Genomic DNA, 27,219 nt, shown 5'->3' with positions numbered 1-27,219 from the left:
CAACATCTATCCGCCGAAGGGACTCTATTCTCCGACCCTACTCTGTTTCGTTCTCTTGCCGGTGCCCTTCAATACCTCACGATCACCAGGCCTGATTTGTCCTTCAGTGTCAACTCCATTTGCCAGTTCATGCATGCTCCCACCGAGGATCATTTTCGTGCTCTCAAGCGTATCTTGCGCTATGTTAAAGGCACTGCTCATCATGGTCTCCAACTTCACAAACAGTCCACTCGTGATCTTCTTGGCTACTCTGATGCGGACTGGGCTGGATGTCCTGATACACGTCGTTCTACTACCGGCTATGCTATCTTTTTTGGAGCTAATTTAATCTCTTGGTCTTCTAAGAAACAAAGCACTGTCTCTCGTTCAAGTGCAGAAGCCGAATATCGCTCCTTAGCTGTTGCTACTACTGATATTGCATGGATTATTCAGTTGCTTCGGGACCTTCATGTTACACTCTCAGTGCCACCTAAAATTCTTTGTGACAATCAAAGTGCAATTTTTATGGCAGTCAATCCGATTACTCGTCCTCGATCCAAACATATTGCAATCGACTACCATTTTGTTCGTGAACTTGTTGATAAAGGCACTTTGAAAATTGATTTTGTTCCTTCCCATCTACAGCTTGCTGATTCACTGACCAAATGAGTTACCAAGCCACAGTTCTATCTCTTTCGAAGCAAGCTCAGCGTTCTCCCTTCTACCATGCTCACCTTGCAGGGGGGTGATAAGGGGGTGATAAGGGAGAATCAAATTCTCCATGATACGTGCTGCATTCCTTTTCTGTTAGCATAATATCCGTTTGTATAGCATAATATCCGTTTGTATAGCTGTAGGGATATGCTCAATATTTGTATTTGATTCTTTCCTATTATGTAGGAGTTTACAATTGTAATTATCGTGTATATAATGAAGAGTTATCTCCTCATCTGGTAAGGAGGATTTCAGTCATTTACCGTGTTTATCATCAAACACCTTTAAAACGTTTCTGTCACCATTAAGATAGAGATAAAAATACCAGATGGAATCTGTATCTTAAGGGAGTAAGAAAGTTGGGGCTGGGGTTGAGTTGGAGAGATTGGAATAGAATAGTTGTTGTCCTCAATCATTTCTTTAGGAGTACGGAAAGTACAAGGGAGGGTTCTCACAGTAAATGCAAAGGCCTCAGAACAAATACCTCTAGAAGTGCCAGTCCAGACATTTTCCCTTCAATTCCATTGTTCAGATTATAGACGAGATACCCTTGCATAAGTATGAATAAGATTTCATTCTTCCTTTCAGCTATGGGCATATTATCATTTTATTTCTTGACCCAAATTTCACTCAAAATAAGCAACTGAAAATCTATTTATCTGTAAAGATCAAGCTTCAAAATAGGTTAGGTGCACAAAAAGTGCTCCTTGCTCGATCCAAAACTGCTCCCTTCCTTTTCGAAAGTGTTTTCTCTATCTATTTTGTTTCACTATATTAATAATATTTTTAGTAGTAAAATTATTAATAATATAATCATAAATATTTTAACAAATCAAAATAAATAAATTATCATAACGGATGATATTAGGAACGATCTATCATTCTATTTGTTTATGTTTATTAGTTAATAGATAAATAAAGAATTAATGTTGAATGGATAAAATGAAAAAGTAAATGACCTAAATAAACAAATTAGTTTAATAAAGATAATAATCAATGATAAATAAAAATAAGTTTTTTTATATAAAAAAAAAATAATGTGTCTTTTTTAAAATATGAAATTAAAACAAAAATTTTTATTTTATCATAATAAAAAAAATTAATAATTTTATCAAAACACTTAGCATCAGACTCAAAAAAAAATTGTAACAAAAGTTAACATTTTTTATTAATAAATAAAAAAAATTAAAAAAACAAAACAAAACCATATAAATATAATACAATATATAAGCGTTAGTATTGTCGTATTTTCCTGAAATTTGTTTTTAATTATTGTAAATGATTTAATTATTTATATACAATTACAAATAAAGATGGATTCATTTTAAAATTCAAATAATTATTTTAATTTAAAATTTAATTTTTAACAACTTAAAATTTAATTATTTTGTAATTATGATAGTATTATAAAATTGGGGTTTACCTTATAAACGTCTCTACTTTCATGCCTAAGAAATTGTGATTAAAATATAATTTATTTTTATTTTTATTTTAATTTGATGATAATTAGATTTCTCATTAAGATTATTTATTTTAGTTTGTACAAGTTTAAAAAATATTGTTTCTAAAAAATACTACTTAAATAAAATTATTAATTTTTTTTATTTGATAAGATTTTAGAAAAACAATTTCTCAAACAAACCCTATTTAATCAGAAGTCACCTAACTGCTCACATGTCTTAGAAGGTGAAACCAACATAGTATTTAAGAAAAAAAACATAGAGGATAAATTCAAACGAAACCCCCATTATAAACTCTGTTCCAGTGGGCTTGCTACAACTCGCTCCTGCATGAATGCAAGACCATACCAAGCTTCATAAGCAGGAAATATCAATCTACTTAAGAAAATTGTCGACAAGAATCCACATCTACTTCTTCAATTAATTCTCTATCACAACTTAGCTTTCCATGTAGTTGGAATCAATTGGAGCTAGTAGTTGTTGTAATGGACTCTATTATTTTTATAAGCATATTCGGCAATTCTTGTTAGCTTTTTTCTTATAATGTGTGGTCATATATAATTACATTTGTGTAAATATTATTTAAGGGTATCAATTGATTGAGCATTCAATGGTCTTATGTATGGAAGACTCAAATTATAAATGAGGAGTTAGAAAATTTAACTCATATGAATGTGGTGTTACAACTTTGGTAACCCCGTCATTATAAAATTTATTTAGTACATTATGTTTATGAGTAATGGATGAAAATGGAAAAGTATAACCGCAATTATAGAGATGCATTCAAATTCATAACCACCATTACCCATTAATTTGTACATAATAGGTGTAAATAATGAGTATAACTTTCATATAGTCTTTGATGGGAAGACTAAAAGATTTACAATTTTTTATAAGTTGAAGTCCTAAGTCACACTCTTATTCTTATGTCTTTTTGTTGTTTTATTTTCAACAACATACACCATACAAGTAACTCATCCACTATATGAGAGTAGTGAGTTGAAGACCTTGACAATCCAATTCACAAGGTGACTCAATCTCAGTTCAAAAGTGTTACTAGTATCATAAATCAAGGTAAGAATATGATTATTATTTTAGTACTTCATTTATTTTGTTTTATGTATCCAAAATTGGTTTTAAAAATAATTATTTCCGCATAAAGTTTATAAAAGTTGGGTTAACAATTCTGGGTCAAAATTCTCAATGTGTTTCTTAATTTGTACTCTTCAAATCCTCCATTGGACGCTTGCCTTTTTCAAATTGTTCGTATTTAAAGATGGTTAAAAGAGTTGGTAACTACATTTGTGGTGATGGATGATACAAACATTGATCAAAAGTATTTTAAATTTTTATCATTTTATGAAAAATAAAATTAAAGCTTAAGAATATAAAACATTGTGTTTTAAATATTTGAGCCGGTTTATGATCAATCAAATTAAAGGGTAACAATTTTTGTTGAATCCAAATTTTTTTAGTTTTATCCTATCGATCAAATTTCAATCACATTTGCGAATTTTCATGATTTTTCAAACAAAGTTTAGTCATTAGATGAGTTTCAAAACCTTAATACTTAAGCCCTCTTTCCAAAAGTGGTAAGTGCTACTATAAGATAGAAAACTCTGGGTTTTCTAGTTTCAAGTTTCTCTTACCATATCGGAAAGTGTTTGCTTTGTGAAATATTGTTGCTTTTAAATTGAAAATCAATTTTTGAGTGAAAAATTTATATTCCAAATGGGTTCACTTAATTCTTCATCTTAGCTCTCATAGTGGTCTCATATTCAAGTTATTGGAGTAAAACCCAATATTCTTCTTATGTGAACTCAAGAAGAGGCTGAGATCAAAGCTTGGAGTGGATTTCAAGTGTTTGCCTGAAGAAGAAAGGTGGTAGCTGAAGCTTGCATGTGCAGAAATAGGATCATCGGCCTTCCTCCCTCAATATGAAAAACCAGAAAAATACAAGATGAAAATTGTTCCTTGGAGGAGTAAAAAAATGACCAACATTGATTTTTCCATCAGCCTTCTCTTTTATGGTTGCATGCACAGCACAACAACAATGCAAATAAAATAATAACAAACTGCTCTCAACCATATTTTAACCTTCTGTGAGCATATAAACTTTAACAGGCAGTTCCCACAAACTTCTAGCCAGCAACAACCATCTGAACTGTTCCTCCCTTGTAGCAAAACCTACTGAAGCTGAGCCAGATTGTTTAAGCAACAAACCATCAAAATCCAGCTTCCAGAAGCTGAATACTCTTTAAGATACCATCACATTATATATGTTATGGTCTCCTTATTTATCAACATGGATAAAAAAATTCTGGTATCCAAGACCTCAGTAAGAAAACTGAAAAAAAAATGCCATGGGGAGAAGCCTAGGCTTTAACAACATAATACAGCAGGAAGGAAAAGATTTGAGAAAAGCTTGTTGTCTCAGTGGCATTGGGACTTCTACAGTAGAAAGCAATGCTCTCCAAAAGCAAAGTATTAGCACTGCTATCAGATCACATATTGAACGGTTCGTGGAAAAACAGAGAAGACATCTGTAATCAGCAAGAACACTTCTACAAAGATGATTGACAAGTAATGAGCAAACACATGGTAAAATGCAAGGGTTGAGCACAAAGATTAATCACTTCAGTGACAATTTTATCATGATGAAACAACACATCGGTTCACAAGTTTTGGAAAGAAAATGCAAACAAGCCAATAACGACCATTGCAGTGACAGAGATTGTTGCCCTTGTACTGGAGAAGTCCTTGATTCAAGAACCAATGAGTCCATTGCCTGTTAAAAGAAAAAGGAAAACATCAGCAACTCTTTGATTTCTAAGTAGAACATCACTCAGAATATCCTCACATCAATGTTAAAATCATGTAGTTCAAACTAAAAGAGAAAACTCTTGCATTTTTTAACTTTAAATATGGAGAGGAGGTATGGGAAAACATGTATCCATAATCAGGGAAAAAATCCCACCATTCTTACAAAGTAAGTTAACAAAATTATATGATGGAAAACCAGTTTCAGCACTTACAAGGAAGGAGGCTTTCTGTGTATGCCAATGGAATAGAAAGCCTCTTTCTGAAATCATGTACCCAGTTGAATTCTCTCCAAGTTCTGCTGCACATGTTATAGAAAAAGTACTGCTTCATACTTGCAAATAGAATTTCATTCTTTTGTACAGCTACATGTTTAACTTGCTTAATATTTAAAATGGGCATGTAATCACTGCATTTCCTGACCCAAGTAGACTTCTTACTGTCTTGTAAAATCCACTTATCAAATCTGTTTTTGTCAAATACATTTCCAGCCACTAGGGATAAGCAACCTTCAAAACTAACTAAGAAAGTGTGTAGAGTTGCTTCCTCTGGAATGCCAATTACACTAAAGTTTTCCTCCATATCCACTGCAAGGATGGAGACGATAATCAATCCATTTTTTTCTGATCTGATGAACCAATACACTGTCCCGTTAATGCATATATGGTTCGAACTCCACGGACTGTGTGCAACACAACCTATTCCTTTCCAGCATCCAGTGATTGATGAATATACCTCACATTCACTATGCTTATCATGAGATTTGCCTGCTGGGTTGAAAAACCGAAATACTTTATATTCATTGGTTCTAGGGTAAAAAGCAACACCTATCTTAGGTGACTCTTTTGATCCACGGCTTTGTGGAAGTAACAGGACTTCTCGAGTAGCAGGGTTGCGGATATGTATGTCCAGGTGAAGACTTGTTCGAATACTTATACAACGGATGCCTTCAGTATTAATGCAACAAATCAGACCATTAAAGGAACAAATCATACCTTTAAAGTAACGTCTATTGCAACCTGGAAGAGTTTCAGTGGTTTCTCCATCAATTTTGGTCAGAAAATGTTCACTGTGACACCGACAGGAATAAGGATAGAAAACATAAATTGGATTTTCTTGGGACCGGATTAGCTGCAAACGCATGAAATTTGGGCTAGAAATCAACCTCCACCACTGTTTAGAAACAGACTTGCATATCATAAGGGGCTTAACAGGAAGCCTTGAGAGAATGTTGATGATAATGTCTTCCACGTCAAACAAATTCTCATTTCGAGTACAGATCAACTTATTGCAAAGATCATCCATGTTTATCTTCTCTTTATCTCATTTGCATCAATAGATGACAACTTCTCTAGCTTAATGGGTTACCACTAGCTGCATATAAAATGATCACAGTTGTAGTTCTGAATTTTGATTTTGCAGCAACAGGGCCAGCAACAGTACTCTGCATTGGGGCTTCCTTTCACTGCTTTGGAAACTTGATATCCAGATGGTTACAAGGATACAGCAAGCCAGACCCTAGTTTAGAATATGCTCAGCATCAACCATTCTGCTGCATAGATTTCATCGAATCAAGACACAATCCAATGACAATTTCCCTAAATCCAAGGATTAATTTTAATCAACAAATATTGATATGGTTGCATAAGGAAAGAACATAGAAAAGAAATTTGTGGAAACAACAATGCCTTGGGAACTCAGCAAATAGAATCATCAAACTCTTCTGCCATTATTAAGAAAGAAAAACAAAATTGCAGATGGAAACCATATCTTAAGAGAGTGAGAAAGTGATTGTCATTGATTTTTCCATCAGCTTTGTTTTTATTGTTGTCATGCACAACAAGCCAACAAGGGGAAGGTGTGTTGGGGTTGAGTTGGAGAGATTGCAATAGAATAATAATAATGTCTTCAGTCATGTTTAGCCCCATTCTCTAAAAGAAATGCCTTCAAGTACAATGATTGGAGCATTTCCCAATTCCCACTAACTCTGAGCCAGCAACCACCAGTCTGTCCTGGTTCTATCTTATTGCAGGGCTTATTGAAGTAAGAAGGATTCATTTGGGTAAGAACCATCAAAATTATCTTCAGAAAAATTCTATTTGAAGCACTCTAAACAATCAACAAAGGCTCTCTCTGCAGTACACACTTCAGCTATTATCCAAATTCTTAAGGTTTACAACCTCTATAAATTGCTCATGTAATATAGGGATATCTCCCTCTCCCTCAAGTTTGAGGACATTTATTGAGGTTATGTCCTGGACCAACCTCCATTCAGAGAATTGGTGGTTCAAATATGAGAATATCATGTACTATATATGAACCAAAAAGTCCTTTGATTAACAGATACATATCTTGAACTCATGAGCCTAGTTAGTCTGATATACACCATGGGCTCACATCGTAAGACCTTAAGCTTTTAAAAAGGCTGGTAGTCCAACATGGTATCAAAGTACCGCTTAACTATATCTATTATTTAAAGTTGCTCAGATGGAGTAGTCTTGTGAAGTATCGAGACTTCTTTTGTACTCAAATTGCAAATAACATATACTAGAGGATTCTTTCAAATGCCTCTAAAGCATAACTTTGATCAATAAAAATCGATATTATTAATAGATGGAATAAAAAAGTCTAGGGAATTCACCAAGAAGGCAGCAATTTCTGTCATCATCAAGAGACAGAAACATAAAATAACATAAGGAATTTGTATCTTAAGGGTGTAAGAAAGAAATCAACATTGGTTTTGCCATTGGCATTGTTTTTATCACCATCAAACATATTGTTCTTAATCGACATAACCTTAATGTTTAGAAGTTCCAAGAACAAAGGCCATAATGGTGAGTAGTACTACAAATGTTGTCCCCCGGTTTTGAATAAAAAGAAGAGGGGAAATGTGACATACTTCTTGATTTCTTAATTGAAAGATACTCAAACTCTTTGCATGAATAGAAAAGTAGCTCTATTAAAACTAAAGCAAAACCTCTTTCATTTTATTTGCTAAATATAAAGCAGAATTTTGATAATTTGCTAGGAGAAAATATAACAGAACAATATCCATAATCAGAAAAAATAAATAAATAGATTTAAAAATGCTAGTATGATTGTAACGGTAAGATTAAAAATTCATGATCAAGAGCGGTTAATGTTTTATAAAAATGACTGAAAAACAATTAAGAAGAATGTATATATGATTTAAAATGATAAGTCATAAAAAGTTGTTATGTAAATGGAAAAAAATTGAAACTCATGGTGTCCAATCCTAGAAGGCCAAACATAATTAGATGTTTGAGATGTCCAATCCTTTGGTTCAGGACATCTTAACTATGTTCGGTCCTTAAGAGAGCCCAGAGTATTGTTTCAATCACTTGCTGCAAAAGTTTCTTCATGGATTCAAGAGTGTACCAGTCTGCAATAACATGCAATATCAATCTGCTCCAGCAGCTTGTCAATGAAAATTCGAGCCCACTCCTCAAGCCAACTTCCCATCAGAACTCAAGTCTTCCATGTAGCTGTGAGATGTGGACATAAACAGATAGTTGCTGAGCTTTAAAGCCAGCATAAGGCTCTCATCAAACATCTTAAGAAATTTGTCGTCTTTGACACCATTGCCATGACCTGCTTCATAACTGCAGTTTGCATCTTATTCTAGGGAACTATTAGTAGTAGAGAAACCTAGGTATACCACGATGCAAGTGCCAAGGTACTAACATATATTGTACTACAATCAACTGCAATAGCATTCAATACTGGAATGAATGCTGTTTTACCCAATCAGCCTTTCATCCATGTTATGAGTTTTCATGGTAGGGGATACCTGTTTTCTTATTATCCAGTTGCTGCAAATTTTCCCATTCATGAAGTAAGCTCAAGTACAAATTTATTAAGTAGAATGTCTTGGCACATAGTTGAAAAATTAGGTATTGTAATTAGCTTTTACGTCTGATAAAAAAGATTACAACACTCAAAATCCTAACTCCATGTATGCTCCAACATTCAGCTGAATCAACTTTTATTGGCACCAAATAACTACTTACTGATGCTGCTGCTACATACTCAGTCATTAGATCAGCATACAACCAAAAAGGAAAGAAAAAAAATTGAAGAACAGAAGAAAAACTGTCAGTTGGAAATTCTGTGGGCAATTAGCAATACATTGAAGTGGTTTTCACCTTGTACCCACTCTAGCACTCATTGATGAATGGTAGGTGGTGCTTCTCTGTTTCCTATAAGAACTGTAAACATCATCGTATTGGCTCACTTCATTTGGATTAGCTGTGGCCCCAAGTCCCAACCGTGCTGAGCCACTGGATCCTGGTTTCCGCTCTACACTTCCATCAGAATACGTCCCTGTTTCAGGATCCACCTGCAGGTTAGGAGGGGGAGGAATGCAAGCTCCTCCCTTGCGAACAGGAGGGTCTCTTTCATACTCATCGTCTTCATCTTTTGAATCAGATGGTTCCATCGGTCCTTCAGAAGGATTGACCTCTCCAATCTCTTTAAAGAATTTTGATACTCTCTCAAGAATTTCAGATGGTGATACATTGGATAGAGGTATAACTGTTGGGATGTCCAAAGGGCTCATGGGGGAGTAGGGCACACCACTACCAATCTGCATCTTTCTTACCATTCCAGGAATAAGACCAGGTGGGAATAAAGGATATGGAGGTAATTTTTCACCAAGACCAGTGGCTGTAGGCAAATGGAGTGCAGGTTGTTGGTTTGCTGGTTGAACAGAAGATGGTATGGGCATTGATCCTAGGAAAGGACCAGCAGGAACTGCATTCGGAAGAAATTGCTGTGTAGCCAAGGACGGCGGCATGGCTGCAAGGGAAGGCATTTGTTTATCAGGTTGTTCTTGCTCTAGTAAACTTGGCATAGAACTTGGCTTATCGGGCTGCCACTGTGGTACATTATGGTGTGCTGTTTGTGGCAATCCTGCATGAAGCGAACAGTGAGTAAACATTGTACAGCCATAAACTTAATTGTTTCTTTCATGCAAATCCAAATTAGCACGAGTATAATTGTATAAAATACACAACAATCAGATAACTCAGGTTTCAACCCATTATTCTGTATGTCATGAATGAAATGTCAATGAGAGAGATGTGAGGTTGGTTTTGCAGGGGGGAGGATGGCACCACCTGAAACAGCTGAGGGATCCGCAGGAACAGCAGATAACTCCTTGAGAAGGCCTGAAAAAGAATTGCCTGGGGGTCCACCAATCATGTCACCCTCAAGCCCATAAATTGTATCATGATCATAAACTTCCTTGGAAGCCCAGAACTGTAGAATTTTCTGTAATCGTGATTGATTTTCCTCCTTGTTTTGAGGGTTGTGGTAAATCCTTGCAAGCATGGAACCTAAGACAGGTTTAAATGCTAGGGCCTCATTATCAAGTTCATGTGGATTGATCCGCCTTTGCAAGCTGCAAATTCCAAATGGTAAAGATCAATGAAAATCCAAAGGAAATTGCACAGCAGCATCAGAATGCAGTATATATTTAGAAATCTTTTTTCTTCAAGAAAAAAATCAGATGTATTTAAGCAGGAAAATTTATCTCCCGGTGCTTGGATTACACAATTACAATACATCCTGGCCCAGGGTCCAGGCCCCATAACCATATTATTTCAATCGGTCAATTTCGCGATCCTGCCAGAAAACATTGGAGAAGCATAAAAGAAAACCCCTGATTACAGGAAGTCCAACCATAAACCCAAATGGTTAGAACTAAGGGAATAGGGCTTCAAACAAGCCAAGACAGTTAAATTCTGAGTTTTCAAGCTTGGCTTGGTTGAATTTGACTTAAGATCCACATCCTTGTTTCAACATGGTGTTTGTTTGGCTTATCAAAAAAACATGGTGTTTGTTTGGTTCTAGTTGAGTTCGACCTTGTTCAAATTTTGGGCTTTCAAGCTCCACATCTCTGTTTAATCATAGTGTTTGCTTATAGATATCTTTGATATGAAAAAAGAGATATATTAACTAGGGGTACCACATGTAAACTCAAAGTTTACGGTGTTTGCTTAAACTTGGTCAAGTTCAACCTTTTTCAAATTTTGGGTTTCCAAGCTTGGCTCGGATGGACTTGAGTTAAGCTCTAGTATCCCTGTTTAAGCATGGCGCATTCAGACTTTGTTTGAGCTCAACCTTGTTCATTGCTCTAACCATGCATTTATCCTCAAAAACCAAAATTATCAAGAGAAAATATGCTTTATGGGTACAAAAGTGTGAGATCCAAGCTATCAAGTTAAAAAGATGGGGGGCAGGCATGGGCCATCAGGGGCTAACCACAAGTGCCTAGGAAATATAAGATTGTTTCAGGAAATGCAATCAGAACTATGATGAAATAGTGATCAGTGCAGGACTAGATGAAGTACCTGTCAAAAAGAATGTCATTGGCAAGGTAAATTATATGCAATTGTCTCTCAGAATCATCCAAAGCAAAGACCCTATCTCTAAGTGCCTCAGCCAAAGCTGGTGCAAATGGAGACCTCTGCATAAACCAAATCTTGGCACCTTTAATGGACTCTTTGGTACCAGTGAGATTGTTCAGAACATTACTCAGCTCCATAGCAACATCAGATGGAAGTGGTCCAGACAGACCTTTGAAAGATTTGGATGAGGGGTCAAAATCTGGTCGACCATGTCCTAGGAAAGGCTGAGGATGCTGCTGCTGCTGCTGGTCATAAAATGGTAGATATGAAGGTTGTTGATGCATTTGAGGCGTGCCCAACATTGAAGCCGAAGCCCCAGCAGCAGCTGGAGGAGCATTTAAAGATGGGTTCATCATGGGATTCATAGGAGAATGCATCGTAGGTATAGAAGAGGGAGGGAAAGGAGAGTTGAAGGGGCCACCTGAGGAACGTGTAGATAACCAAAGCTTATATCGATAATAATTATGCCCCTCACCACCAAAGAGGAAACTGTATGCTGGGTTGTCTTGTTGTTTTTCACGGATCATGACTTCAAATTCTGGGCCATTCTTGGCAGCATACTCAACAAGCTTATCTATCCGCTTGTGAAGTTCAGGATCAGAAGGAGGGGCAGATGGGGGCGAGCCAGATTCATAAGGACCATGAAAAGGTGAAGGAACAAGGTGAGAGGGTAAATGAGGAGGGAAAGCAGATGGAGGCTGCTGTTGCTGCTGGAGATGAAGGAGGTGGGGATGTGGTGGAGGATGGGGATGGAGTTGCTGTGATTGTGGTGGCATGTGGCGATGAAAAGGATACTGTTGGAGAGAAGGATGAGGGGGTAGAAAAGGAGGACCATGCACTGATGGAGGGAACGGTTGGTGTTGTGGATGAAACCCAAAAGGTTGCTGCTGTTGAACATTAGCTGCTTGTTGCTGCTGCTGAGCAAATGCCATAGCAGCAGCATAATCATGAGCCTGTCGATCCATCGACCTTACTGTTGAATTCTTGAGGAAGATGCTACAACCTTTTCAAACCTTTAATATACCTATAAAAAACATTAGTTAGTGTACCAAAAGGAATAGAGCATCATGTTAATTCAGTATCCTGATAAAGAATGACATTATCAGCAGCTGATACATTTCCTTAAGTAATAGAAATCTTTTTACTGTAAACTTTAATTTTTTAACAGGCAAGCAAAGAAATGCATTAATAGTGCACAGCAATAGGGCGCACTGAAGTACACAAGACATATACAGAAGTGCCAGAAGGTAAAGGACAAGAAGAGGGAAACAGGAGAAAAGAAAAAAGACTCCCTTCCCTTGCTTAGATTGTACCCAATCAACAAAATCTAACATAAACATTAATGCCTCATCTAAATCCACTCTAACAAATTACACATAAAAATGGATTTGACACTTAATCTGATTGTTCTATACAGTCGAACAATCTTTGATTTCTCACCTTCCAAATAGTCCAAAACACACAAAAAAAAAATAGTTCCCAAACTTTCTTCCACTTTTTCCCAACAAAGAATCCATTTTTTTTATAGGTAAATAAGAGTTGTATTAAAAGAAAGAAAGTATACATGTCGTATACGAAAAAAAAGGACAAAAAGGCGCGAAGACACAAAAACCCGCTAGCGCACCCATCGTGAGCCTACCCAATCCACAAAGTCTAACAACAAAGAATCTATGCCAACTTAAAAGGGTCACACTTACAAATGTGTCACCCAAGAAATCCCAAATGAGAAGATAAGCTGCCACAATTCTTGCTTTGTCATAGTGCAGGAAGATGTTATCAATGGATTCTTTTTCGTCTTTATACATAAAACATTTGTACACCAATGTCCACCCTCTCCTTTTTTAACTCATCCAAAGTCAAAATCTTTTTCCAAGTTGCTTCCCAAGCAAGGAAACATCAGTGCATCAAAGCATCGTAGGCTTTCATCAAGAAGTTGCCACTCTCTCTTCCAGCCCCTCTAGACCACCTTATCCAGCCCCTCTAATATTGGCAAGCATCACAAAAAAATAAGAGTATCATCGAGAAACAAAAGGTGAGATAGTTCCACCCCTCACCTTGCTCTCTTTAGAAGGCAACTAAGAGCCTTCATCACCAAAATAAATAAGGAGAGAAAGAGTCATTAACAAGTACCAAGAACCTCACCGTCAAGATACTCCACTTAATCCACCTGACCCATTTCTAGCCAAGCCTTTTTTTTCCCATAATTGTAAGCAAGAAACCCCAATTTACATGGTCATGGGCTTGGTATTAAGCTTACATTAAATAGGTTTGAAAAAGCTTTTCAACCTTGAATCAATAAGCACATGTTTAAAAAAGCCCTTCAACCTTGAATTAATAAGCTCATTTGCAATAAGCATTACATCCAAAATTTGTCTACCACTCTATCCACAACCTTTTTGCAAACAAATTTGCTAGTAACCAACACCTCCCCCCTCTTTTCTTCTTTTTCCTATTTCCCCCTTTTCTAGAGTACCAAGAATGTGACATTAAAACTTCTTACAAAAAAACAAAATTATTTGCTCCATGAATTTCCCAAAGAAACCCACCACTTTAATCTTCTCAAAGTCTCGATGCATCGCAGGGGCTTTATACCAACACAAGGCAAAAAGAGTACAGAAGAGTTTCTACTTTGAAAAGGGCACCTCCATGGCCACAATTTCCTCCCTACCCAAGGGTTCAAAGGAAATCCCATTGATACAAGATCTCTAATCCCCTAATTCAACAAAAAGATCACGAAAAGAACTAGACACCACCTCCTTAATCCCCTCTTGCTCATATTACCAAGCACCATCCACTCTTATTCTAGCCATGACATTTCTTCTTTTGTTGTGCTCATTAGCCATTTTATGGGAGAAAATTTTGTATTTTTATCACCCTCCTTTAGCTATAATTCTCTAAACTTTTGCCCCTAAGAGGTTTCTTCTAGCCTTTTCCACTTGCTATAGTCCTTCTAGCCTCAATCTCTTCAACAAGAAGAGTGTTAGCCCAAGGGTTCTCCTGATCGCATTTTGATGATAACAAACCATAGTTAAGTTACTAATTGGTTTGAATTATAAAGAATTTTAGGTGTTAATTTAGAAATTCATCAATGACCCAATGGATACACAATTAAGACAATTGGAAGACCTTTAATCATAAGAAACATATATAAGATGAATGCATGGGTGCACTTAGGATTTTCATATCTTTTCATGCATCTTTAAAAACTCAGTTTATGCACTAAGTAACATTTCCATCTAAACCCGATTTTTATCCAATGAACCTTAAACAAATCGTTTCAAAATTGGCATATTAATTTACCTAATGACCTTGCCTAAGTGTTAGAAGTAAAGAGACCAGAAAAAGATAGGTTTTCGGGTCAAAAATGGTGAACCGATCGAGGCACTATTGAATCGGTTGCACTAGTCGACTAGTTGACCCTTCCGGGTTGAGGTCCGACCGAGAGATGCAAAAATTTTCTCTCTTCCAATAGCCTTTCTTTCCCAGTCGAAGAATATGTATTCCCAGTCGAGGTCTGATTGAAACCTAACGGTCACCTATCATGTATTTAATGCCCAACGGTTAGTGAATCAATCGACCCCAAGCTTGACCGGTCGAGGCTGTCTTTTTGGCATTTTGGCTCCCAAGGCTAGAAACCTATAAATTGAGAGTTCCACTTCATTTATGAGGAAAAGAACGTCTGCATTTATTTGTTTACCTACTTGTTCTTACCTTAAAAGCTCTCATTCTTTTCTTGGTGCATCAAATCTCTATTTGCATATTCTTTAGTGCACCCTTGTGATTCTTCCTAGCATTTAAATTGTATTTAAGCCCTTGTTGAGTTAGGTTGAGAGTTTCAAACTTGTTATTTAAGTGTTAGAACCTTCAAGTGAGTAGAGACTTGAAGAGAATTGTGTAAGAGTCCATTGGAACCGGAATCCAAGTGTAAAGGTGATTAGAAATTTGATTAAAGCTTCAAGTATAGTGGAACCCTCACTTGGTTAGGAGCTTGAGAAGAGTGAACGTAGGCAAGGAAGTGTCGAACCACTATAAAACTTGAGTTTGCTTTCTCTAACCTTCTCTCTTTATATTTGTGATTCTTGTGCTTAAATTTATTGTGTTTGAAAAAAAAATTATTTTAACGCTAATTCACCTCCCCCCCCCCACTCTTGGGTGTTTTTCTCTATTAAGATTAGCTTTTATTTTCTCAAAGAGCAACCTAAAAATCAATACAATTTAAGGCTTCAACTTTCTAGACTAAAACATTCTTAAAGACTTCCTTATTCTAAGCCTTTAAGTCCATCTTCAAGGCCTTCAACTTAGAGGTCGAGATATAACCGAAAAAAGCTATAAACCCATGGCCCATCCACCAAGTCTTAAGCAGGTCTTTGAAGCCTTCCACTTTAAGCCACATGTTTTTAATCTAAAGGGAGTTTTGCCATTCCTCACAACCCCTCCATCTTACTATAAACTTTACAAAATATGTATACATAGTCCACAAATTTTTCCCACTTGAAAATATAAATACATTATATGTCTTCCAAACATCAGCTCTGAACCAATGGTATTCCATGCAGGAAAAAGGAAAAAGGAAAAAGGAAAAAGGAAAATAAAAAAATTATGCAAGAGACCCAACATCCATGGAAATCTAATAATTGAACCCCTGAAATTTTTTTCATGCAATATCTCAAGAAAAACCACCCAAATTTTTGGTGGGGTCAACAAATCAGCTAAACATACCTTCCTTCCAATTTCTTTTTCTTCCAAAAAGAACCCAATATAACAAAGGGATACATGGGTTGTGCACCCTTTTCTGATCAGTGCCTACCCAATAAATCTCTAATTTGCCTAAAAAAATGCAGCTTCAATATATACGATTCTCTCCTATTTTTTTCATCATATTTTCCTTCCTTCCTATTTCTGTTACAACCAAACAATACAGATTGATATTTCTTCTAACTTTTACTCTTTCCTCATGTCCTAGATCCAAAGAGACCTTGAAGAGTTTCTAGACAAAAGAAGTTACCTGCTCATATGAAAATTTTGAAAAAGCTCAAGTTTTTTACTATTATCATTATATTTCTCTTTCTCTCTAACAAGCCCCCCCTTTTTCTTGGTTTGAACTCTCGATGGCAAACTAACTAAGAAAATTTAAGATTCTCTGTTTAAAAATAAATAAATAAATAAATTCTCTCCCCTGTTACTTTATCCAAACAAAGTGTGGGAGTATACATACAGGAGAACTCACCTTCAAAGCTTAGATTTTTAGCTTAAATATCTGACTCTACTAATTTTCTTCACATAAACCCCAGTCCTTTGGTCATAAACCTCACTCTAAATTTCAACACCTCACCTCAGCAACCAACCCACAACTTTGATGCCTGTCTAGAAGTTTAACAACCTATTTCCTTAATCCTGGAAACTCGCTTTATTTAAATTCTAACATATTCAAACCCTGAACTTCAATTTTGATGCTAGCGGGTCTTCCCCTTAAACTACAAATCTACTTCATTAGCTACCATAGACATCATTAATTAATGTACAAAATCCAACAAAAAAATGCAAACAATTTGATAAAAATAGAAAACCCGACAGTTTCTGATTATAAAAAAAAAAAAAAAAAAAAAAAAGTAATCCAAACAAGAAGATTCGGTTTGGTTGGTTGATGAGAAAAGACAATAAAACAGAGTGAATTAAAGTTTCAAATCCGAAAATTCTTTTGTTATCAGAGACCTAAAAAACCCCACTCGCCTGAGACCACTACGACTATTGGAGCTTTTCTGACAAAAACAAAATATAACATCATTCAGAATTAAGTTTATTTTTTCCCTCGGTTCTCTCGGTAACCAAACAGATGGAAAGTGCTCTACTTCTCCAGTTTAATTTACGCAAAAGCTACAAATTTCAATAGACAGATGTAATACTCAATGCAGTGCGAAGAGCACTTCTGAGGAGCTAAAAAATGCACTTTACCTGGAGCCGGAAGCACCGGAGATGGCACCGGACAAGCATGAATCGGCCAACCGGCGATTGAAGACTAAGACCGTAGAAATGCCAGGGTTTGGATTCTATCGGAGACCCTTCCTTCCTTGCCCCTTTTGCATCATCATTTTCTCTCTAGGCATTGTTTATAAACAAAATTAGGAAACATCAAACATGTAACCCCAGTCGTTTGACTCGTTTCTGTAGTTGTGTACAGTTTACAAATACGTGAAAAAACATTATTCAATGTGATAAATTACTAGGAGCCCGTTTAAGGATAAATTTGTAATTTTTTAATAATTAAAAATTTTTATTATTTAAGTATTAAAAAAATAAAAAACGTTTATAAAATCGATTTCAAATATGCTTTAAAATTGACAATGTAAATAAAGCCTTAATTTTTATATATACTCGTGTAATTGTCCAAAAACTATATATCATAAAATAAAATATAAAAATGAAATTAAATTTAAAAAAAAAAAATATATATATATATATATATATATATATATATATATATATTATTATTATAGTAAATTTCTTAGTGATACGACAATAAATTTTTATCAATAAAAAAAGTCACTTTTTTGATGAATTAATCAAATTTATTACACAATTTATATTAATAGAAAAATAAATAATGAAATACAAATCTTTTGAAAATTTAAGCATCCATTTTACCCTATTTTCTGAAACTTATTTTTAAAATCTATTTTGAATTATTTAACTTTAAAATATTTTTTAAAAATAAGTTTTAGTAAACAGAGCAAACAGGCTCATGTTTTCTTTTTATTTTAAAATTTTAATGAAAACTATTTCTATTTGTTCTTTGAAAATTATTATTTATTTCACTTTATTTTTAAAAATTGTTTATAGACAACAGCCAAACACTATTAAAAAATTTTAAAAATAATTATAAAATTATATAACCAAACAAACTCTTATGCTTATTGCTTTTTACCATAGGCCCCGAAAAGAAAAAACATTTAGGTGTTGTTTACTTTTAAAAAATTTTATGGAAAACAACTTCCTTTGGTTTTTTTATTATTATTTATTTCTTAAATTTTTTTATTCAATAAAATTTTAAAATATTTGACTTTTTATAAATACTAAAATCAATTATCATAAGTAAAATTAATATATTTATTTATTTATTTATTTATTACTTAATAATATTTAATAAAAATATAACATTAAAAATCAAACAACCCTAATACTTGATACTATTAAATACTATTTAGTTTTAAACTCCATAATTAAATAAAAAACAAACAACGCCTTCTAGTGTTTTTGTATCTTTTGCCACAAAATGTTTCTAATTTTATTAGAAGCATTCTAGTACGATATCTAAATACTAAACATAAGCTTTTCCCATTTCTAATTTTTTATTATTATTATATTTAAATATACCATTTCTATATTGTATATCTTTTTTCTTTCCAAAGTATCATTGCTTATTTATTCTTTTATTTTTAATATTCATTCATTTCCACGCATAACAAACTCTCAATCATATTATTCGTATCTAAAGATTATATCTTCAATAAAATTTGATATTTATTATTTAATAATTTAAATTGATTTTAAATTAAATAAGTTTTATTAACATCATATTTTAAAAATAAAAATTAATATATCTAACCTTATTAATTTCAACTAATATCTACCTTCATTAATTTTAAATAAATAGATTTGTTTGCTAAACATTCCTATTAAAATAGTGTAAACTCGTAAAATTTTATAAAATAATTGTGAAATATTTATCGTAAATAATATTTTACCACAAAATAAATACATGACATAATATATTAAAGTTACCATTAAAAAACCAAATAATATTTATAATGCAACTTACATAAATCAAGTAAAATTTGTAATTTTATTACTTTTTATTAAAAGCTAAAAGTTAATATAATCAATTAATTTCATTTACAATATGGTCTTACAAAATTCATCAAGTATAACTCAAGTAAATCGTCTTTCTCCTACTAATAATATTGAATACTACTTATGTATCTTAGTTCAAATTTTTTATTAATAAACTAAGCAAACAATTCATCGCTAATTGCAAGTAATTGAATAAAATTATGTAATGCAATACATGTAGACAAAATACAAGTTTAAATAAGTGAAATGACATCCTCTATGATATTTGAAAGCATGTGTCGAGAATGTGAAATGTTTGCTCAAAGTCTTGAAGCCTAGCATAAATCATCTCGCATGCAAAAAAGTGACATCTGCCAAATGACATTGTAAAACCAAACTTGGTTAATTAGTTAGAAGATAAAATAAAATAAAGAATAAATAAATAAATGAACAAAAAAAAAAAATTAAAGAATAGACAAAATCGAGTATTGTGAAACCACCATTTTTTTAAAACAGATTCGTCTTCTTCATTGGTGCTTTGAGAATTGTAAGACGTATGTCTCCCATGATAAAACAGGATTGGAGTGGCAACAATAGTACCTTACATGCATTCCATGTGAACTAAACCGTGTCTAACCCTATTACCATGGAATAAGGGAATGAATGTTTTTTTTTTTTTTTCATAAACTTCAACGCTATAATTTAGAAACTTAATATTTCTTATAAAGTATCTTTTTTATATAGACTTCAAAGAAAGGGGTGGGTGGAAAGAGACTATTAATGACTTCAACGTTTTGACTTATTGAAGTTTTTTTGTCTTTTTGAGGCTTTTTTAGGTTCTTGAAACGAGTTAAATTAATTCACCAATTCAATGTATTGACCTATTTTTCAATAAATATTTAGTTGAAAAGAAACACAAAATCATAAGTTACAATTTTTTAACAGTTCAATTATGAAATTTTCGATGTATTTCATAGTAATCACATATAAACTCATTTGTTTTTAGTGTTTTTTAATAAAATTATTTGTTAATATTATCCTAAAAACCAGTTTGTTTAATGAGATAACTGATTAAAAGGGATGAAATCTTCTCCACTTTAAAAAACTAACCCTTCATATTTTTTCAACCTAAAAATATAATTTTTTGACAAAAATACCCTCATCTTTTTTTTTGCAAAAGTAACCATTTCCTTTAAAATATATATGTAAATAATGAAAATATTGAAGAATATTTATGTAAAAAAATGAGTTATTCTTCAAGTTCAAAAATGGGGAATGTTAGTTTTACAAAATTTGAGATGTTTTCATCATTTTTAATCTATTATTAGATATAAAATATAAAATAATTTTTGTTGGCTATACAGCTTTTATGAGTTTAATATTTTATAGAGCATTCTCTTTAATTTTTTTTTTAAATATCATTTACATAAAAAATCCCTCGTTCGAACCCACACCTAAACACAAAGACGACGCTAAAACCCCAACCTCCCAAAACCCCAGGTACCTCTGCTCCCAAATGCCACATCCCAAAGCTAAAGCACTCAGCTCACTCTTCCGCTCCGCCGTCAAAGCCCGCTCCAAACCCTCCTCCTCACCCGCAGACGACGCAACTCTAAAGCACTTCGTCTCTTCTCTTGACACCTCCTCCTCCGAATTCCCCAAAATATCACCCAAGACGAGCATCTCCTCGGGCACTGGCTCTGAAACGACGTCGCATCCAGGTAGGGGCTTGTTGAGCCACGTGGACTGCAATTTTCTTTTGGATGTTAGGGTTGAGTGAGTGATGCGATCGGTTGGAAATGTTTCAAGTTAGCTGATTGAATTTGTTTGTGCGTTTTTGTGACGTTGCTTGCAGAGGATTCGACGAAGCAGCTGTCTCAGACGTTGTCGTCAATATTGTGCGGTATTTTCCTTTTGTAAATCGGAGATTTTTTTGAAATGGCGGGAAATCGAGGGAAGGACTTGTAAAAGAATTTTGCAACCGTTATTTGCAAAAGCCGCGGAAATTTGGAAATTTGCAACTGTTTTTTGAAACCAAGTAGCTTCAAGACTCCATTCTTATTTTCCTTTTAGCTGCCCATGTTTTCTTGGCAACCAAATGACTATTGTTTGGCTAATCAGCGCGCGGACATTAGGATGGGAAATGTTTTTCATTTTTTTTTATTAGGAAAGGGAAAAATAAAAATGAAGCAGAACAAAGCATGTTTGGTGGGGCGGTTAAAGTTTCTTGACCAGGAAAGTGAGAATTTGGAGGGCCTATAGGGTAGGGGAAATGAAAATGGTTTTCTTAGATTTTTTTTTTCCTTATGAAGAATGAGAATAATAAATATCTTCTGTGTTTATTGTCTTCAACTGTTAAGGGCGTGCACTTTGGAAAAAAATGGAAGATAATATTTCAATGTTTTGGAAAGAACATGTATGGAAAGTAGATGTTTTCTGTGTTCATGTTTAGAAAACGGCTCTCTTTTTTGTGATCCAACAGCCTCATATTACGTCCCTCCTTAACTTCTCCAATGACAAAAGTTTCAAACATTTCTTTCAGAAGTACTTTTTTCATTTCTGCCCATCAATGGCCCGTCTCACCGAAGTCCTTCAAAGCTTGCGTTCTTTGCGTGGGAAGCTACTTGGGTGGGGGGGGGGTTCTCACGCTTGATAGGCTACAAAAGAGAGGGTGGCAGCTTCCTAATCGCTGTTATTTATGCGGTATGGATGAGGAAAACGTCAACCATCTCCTTATACATTGTACAGTGGCTAGAGTGTTATGGGGGATTGTCCTTGGCTTAGTTGGAGCCCAATGGGTCTTCCCAGAATCTGTAAAGGAGGTGATTATTAGCTGGAAGGGTATCTTTGTAGGAAAAAAGAGGGAGAAAATTTGGAGATCCATACCGTTATTTATTTTTTGGACGGTATGGAAGGAGAGGAATAGATTAGCATTTAGGGGGGGGAGTTAGCTATACAAAGAGTTAAGCATTCTTTTGTTTGTAATTTGTGGGGGTGGGCAAAATTGTATAGTGGTGCGGAGTCTCGCTCCCTTATAGGTTTCCTGGAGTGGATAGCCTCCAGCTAAGGGTTGGTTGGTTTTTTGTTGTTTTTTTGGTAAGCTTGTGAGGCCCCGTCGCCTTGTATACTTCCTGTATACTTTGAGGCGTTTTGCCTTTTGATAATATATGTGTTTGCTTATAAAAAAAAAATGGCCCGTCTCACCGAAAGCAGTTTCCATTTTTGTTACCCAAAGCAGTTCTCATTTTTTGTTACCAAACAGGCACCATGTGTTCCATTTCCCACTCTAACAGTAACAACTAAAAATGACTGATTTATTTTGGAGATAGGAAGGAATTTTTGAAAAACTAACTGCTAAATTGCCCCTGTTCTCATGTGATGTATTTTTTTACTTGCATCTGTATAGTAAGTGAGTGCAAGAGTATTAGAGCCAATTTTCCTTTATGTGTCATTATCTGTCTGCTGTTTCCATTTCCAGGTGGTTCACCTGATTCACAACTGACTAATGATGAAAAACCTCTGGAAAAGGTACTGGATGTACCATGGTTTCCGACTTTGTCACACAACAATATATCACTACGCCGGAAAGAAGTATCGCGTGAAAGGAAGCAAAAATGGGTTTTCAAGAATACCCAGGGTGGTCGTCTTGACCGGTTAGTTAAGACGTGTGCACAGAAACTAGGTACAGAAGCTACTATTCAGGTATTTGGTAAATTGGGACGAGAAACAGGTGTGAAGGAATACAAGGCATTATTAGGAATTTGCATAGAGAAGGCTAGAACAAGTGATGATGAAGAAGCTTCATTAGAACAGATCTACAAGGCTTTTCAACTTTTTGAAGAAATGAAAGAACAGGGTTTTCACATAGAAGAGGAAACCTATGGTCCATTTTTTATGTATTTAATTGATATGGGTATGATAGAAGAATTCCATTTTTTCCATGGAGTTATTACAGACGAGAATTCTAGATCACTTTCAAGGTTAGGTTATTATGAGATGCTGCTCTGGGTAAGAGTTAATAATGAAGAAAAGATTCAGGAGCTCTGTAATGGCATTGCAGCTGATGATGGTGCAGACAAACCCAATTTAACAGGTATATAATTTGGCACCTTATTATATCCTTGTTCTTTAGCTTATGCTTTATATGAAACCTTCTTGGCATGTTGCTTTACATGCTTTTGGTTCCTCGTTAAATTAGCTTTACTGAAACAGAGCCAAAAGTTGCATATTACATATAAAAAAAACTATCTGATAAGTAATGTTTTAGAAACTAAAACCGTTGATTGGCTGATGTTTCACCATGATGTGCCTTTGCTGGTAGGGAGTCACCTTTTCAACCTTGTTTCAATGAAGTCCTTGGGTGGTAGTTACAGTTAGCACCCTTAAGACCATTACTCTTGATATTAACCTGATACGGTTTATATCTCTTCTATTAGAGTGGAAATTTTACTTAATGTACTATGTTGAGGTCCAAGGATATGATTGGGCAATTGCTCCAATATTTTTTAATTGAGAGATTATATTGATAAACCCCTAGCAAAAAGAAGGAACAACCCAAGTATATCAGAAGGCTACGTAGTGGTTAGCCAAAAGGGTAAAAGAGAAAGAAAGCTGAATAGACAGCTCTAAAAGAGCCTATGTCCTGCCAAGCCACCAATGAACTCTAAAAAAGAGAGATTTGGCTATGCTTTGGTACTAACATGATGTAATTTACATTGCTCAATTAAGTTGGTTTATGAGAGTGATTTTTTTTTTAACTAGGATTAGAATGGTGGTTTTCCTTGTTAGTTTTTTATGATTTGTTATTTTTTTATTTACAATTAAATGCTTTGAACACATCGGTGGTGTACAATATACTATTCTCTCATTCAGAGACGGGCACTTGAGGACCATGCTTAGGTGAAAATATGACCTCAGATAAAGCTGATGGGAAAAAGAAAGGAAATTCATCTAGCTGACCTGAATTTTTTTTTTTTTTGATAGATAAAAGCAATTTTAATTAATAACACCTAAAGAAGGGCACACAAAAGTACACACGATGTTGACAAGGCGTGCAAGGCCAAAAAAGATACTTAGAAAAACAACACACTTGCCTCACTTGCGCCTGAACCAATCAATAAAATCAAATAAAGACAATATGCTAAAACCTAAATGCCGCATGACCCAATCTAGCATGTACGTAAAGGACCATAAAATAGCTTGGTCCACCAAATTAGAATCATCAAAGGCTCTCCTATTCTCTCCTTCCATAAGGTCCAAAATAAGCACGAAGGAGCTGTTCTCCACGCCTTTTTCCTTTTCTTCCCTATAAAGGTACTGTGCTAGCTAAGAAGCTTGAGTTTTTAAGAAAATTGTCTATTCAGCATGGTATCGATGCCTTGTTTGGTAGGAGGTCAAGTGTTTGAATGTCACCATTGCATGTTTATTTATCTAATTTGTTAAGTCCACGTGTAAGCCCAAAAATGGAGGCTACACATGAGGTAGGGTGTTAAAATGCATGATATACAATGTGAACCTTAAGCTTGCAGGAAAATCGGTTGCTCAAGCCTTACCACCAAATGTTTATTTCCCTAATTTATTAAGCCCACATGTAAGCATGAAAAATGGAGGCTACATGTGTGAGAGGGTGTTGGAGAACATGATATACATTATGAGCCCAAATCCTATAAGCTTAAGCTTTTAAGAAAATTGGTAATTCAATAGCTCCAAAGAGTTACAATTTCTTAGTTAAATCCTATTGCTCTTGGATGGTGTTGGGGAAGTAGCTTTGAATTTTTTTTTTTTTTTGACTATGGATCGATAAAAAAAAGGGAGGATGGACTTTGGTAAATAGATGTTTGTTGTGGAAAAGTGACGAAGAATCTATTGAGAACATCCTTCTTCATTGTGCTTAATCAAGAATCGTATGGCAATTGGTCTTGTCCTTGTTTAGAATGGTATAGGTACCAAATTCTTCAATAAGAAAGATCCTTCTAAGTTAGTAGATTTTTTTTCATTGAGAAGTAGTGGAAGAAATTGTGAAAAGCTAATCCTTTATGTTTGTTTTGGACTCTTTGGAATGAAAAAAATCAAAAGTTGTTCCCCCCCCTCCTTTTTCTTGCTCTTTGCTTTTGGCTCTCTTGTAAACATCCCGTGTACTTTAGTGTGCCCCTTTGCTAGGCACTTGAACATATTTCTTTGTTTGTGTATGAAAGGAAAAAAAAAAAAAACTCTAGTGAGTTTATTCCCTTGGTTGAGTGACTTCTAATCTTTATCAACCCTTACAGTTGTTGTTGTGCTTGCATTAGTATGACCATTATGAGTTTTCACAAGGCTAAGTGAATTTACTTTGTGTTTTCGTTTAGAATCATTAAATCTCTTGTTTCTTGAAGTTTCTTAGTAACTAACATATACATTTTAAAGAAGTAATTATTTACAAATTTCTTAACTTATTTCAAGCTTCAAACCTTGAATTTATTTAAATTTTTTGTTTGAATCCACAAACGTGGGTAAGATTCCCTTGTTCATTTTTCTTGCTTGTTGTATACTTCATGTACTTTGGTGCACAATGGCAGATCCAACGATTTACTTCAGGGGGGCAACCTTTAATACATATACAAATTTTGCCAATTGAATATAACTGTAGGCCTTAGCCCAATGGTCCAACTTGGTCATTTTTGAGGGTGGGCATAGGTGGTCTTGGGTTTGAGTCCCTATTGGTAAGAAATGGAGTTTTTTATTTTTTAACATTTTCAAGGGGGGCAACTGCACCCCCCCCAGCCCTAGCTGGCTCCGCCCTTGTTGGTGCATCCTTTCTTGAGATACTATTAATATAAGTCTACTTTTTTCCTATAAAAAGAAGGAAAAAAAATCCTTACTCTTTCAGAATTGTGAGATTGAGAGGCTTTTCTCTTTCATTTGCTTTTGATTTTTCTTCTTCTTTGGATTGGAACTTTAGGACTTGTTTGGTAATGTTTTCGAAAACAATTCTAAAAAAATAGCTTTTGAGAATAGTTTTTAAAAATAGTTTTCAATTGTCTACAAGAATAAAATTCTATTTGGAAACTCAAATATGCAAAAAGGGTTTTGTGAAGGTATGTATAATGCAAAAATTCCAAAAGTATTCTTCATATTTTCAATTGTTTCTTTGAATACTTTATAGAAAACACGTGAAGGTACATTTGATTTGTTCTAAAAAATAGGTTTTGAGAACAAATTATAAAAAAACCGCCTTTAGTAAAAAAAATTATCAAATGAGTTTTTTGAATTAGAAAATTGTTTTAAAAAATGGTTCCTAAATAGACTCTTATTGATTCGGAAATTGAAAAGCTCGAACTTCTCATCTCATCTCTTACCTTTTTGTATTTATTGCCTTCCTTCCTAGATAAAGTTTTCAAAGGTGTCTTTGAGGCATGCTTCAAGGTGTGTCCATGAGTGAGGCATTCAAAAAACACACCAAGGTGTTGGGAAAAAAGCAAGACTTCCAAAAGTTGTAAGCTAATTGTCACAAGGTGCTTCAAATGACCCTCCCCATGGGCTTATATAGGAGGAGGGAAGCTTCTAGAGACTCCTAAAGCCATCTACACTAAGCCATTGGTGGGAAGAGTGTGGAAGGTTCTAGAAATGCTTAGAGATGTCCACACATCTCTACACTATGGTGGAAGGCATGAGAGGAGTCCAAGGCTCTCTAGAGACTTTTAGGAATCTCTTGTATATTCTTGTACATAGGGTTGTACATAGAATAGGGTAGGATGTTCTAGAATATTCTTGATTTATAAGGAACCCTCCAAGGTTCCAGATAGTTCCATTGGTGCCTATAAATAGGTGAGGTCCTCATTTGGCCAAGGCACCACCCAAATCACTTCCTAACCAAGCAAGCGAGCTTCCAAGCACTTGTAAAGGCTTCCTTGAGTTAATAAGAGCTTCCATTCTTTAAAGAGTTGCCTACTAAGCTTCTTAAGCTTTCGAATCGTGAGCATCTTAGCATAGCAAGCTAAGCATTGGGAGCA

General features: G+C 34.7%; 2 protein-coding genes across 3 annotated transcripts in view; one reads left to right on the top strand and one right to left on the bottom strand.

Moving 5' to 3' along the window:
- Positions 1-8,830: 8,830 nt before the first annotated feature.
- LOC100255482 (uncharacterized) lies at positions 8,831-17,580 on the bottom strand. Of its 2 annotated transcripts, XM_010646036.3 has the most exons (5): positions 17,357-17,546; positions 11,826-12,428; positions 11,348-11,729; positions 10,112-10,395; positions 8,831-9,905 (listed from the first exon to the last, which is right to left on the bottom strand). In XM_010646036.3, exons 2-5 carry the CDS (start codon positions 12,367-12,369, stop codon positions 9,136-9,138), a joined length of 1,980 nt encoding a protein of 659 aa, XP_010644338.1. In that variant the 5' UTR covers positions 12,370-12,428; positions 17,357-17,546; the 3' UTR covers positions 8,831-9,135. The 2 variants fall into 2 exon arrangements, with proteins under 2 accessions (XP_010644338.1, XP_010644337.1); XM_010646035.3 differs by having other exon boundaries at positions 11,348-12,428; positions 17,357-17,580.
- A 3,088-nt stretch (positions 17,581-20,668) lies between these two features.
- LOC100250302 (pentatricopeptide repeat-containing protein At4g04790, mitochondrial) overlaps positions 20,669-27,219 on the top strand; it is a 63,454-nt gene continuing 56,903 nt past the window's right edge. The window contains exons 1-3 of the mRNA XM_010646034.3: positions 20,669-20,952; positions 21,087-21,134; positions 22,710-23,324. Coding sequence (XP_010644336.1) covers positions 20,748-20,952; positions 21,087-21,134; positions 22,710-23,324 — 868 coding nt within the window. The 5' untranslated portion in view covers positions 20,669-20,747. The remainder of the gene's footprint in view (positions 20,953-21,086; positions 21,135-22,709; positions 23,325-27,219) is intronic.

This window comes from Vitis vinifera, chromosome 19 (assembly GCF_030704535.1).
Source record: "Vitis vinifera cultivar Pinot Noir 40024 chromosome 19, ASM3070453v1".
Lineage (NCBI taxonomy): Eukaryota > Viridiplantae > Streptophyta > Magnoliopsida > Vitales > Vitaceae > Vitis > Vitis vinifera.
The sequence above is the reverse complement of the archived record's forward strand: the minus strand, read 5'-3'. Positions and strand labels throughout refer to the sequence as shown.

Bases quoted from the DNA above. Each gene is read 5' to 3' on its own strand.
- LOC100255482 (XM_010646035.3), bottom strand. From the start codon at position 12,369: ATGGATCGACAGGCTCATGATTATGCTGCTGCTATGGCATTTGCTCAG. The intron at 10,396-11,347 runs GTACTTCATCTA...TGGAATTTGCAG, and splicing joins AATGACATTCTTTTTGACAG to CTTGCAAAGGCGGATCAATC. The intron at 9,906-10,111 runs GTGGTGCCATCC...CGCTTCATGCAG, and splicing joins GGATCCCTCAGCTGTTTCAG to GATTGCCACAAACAGCACAC.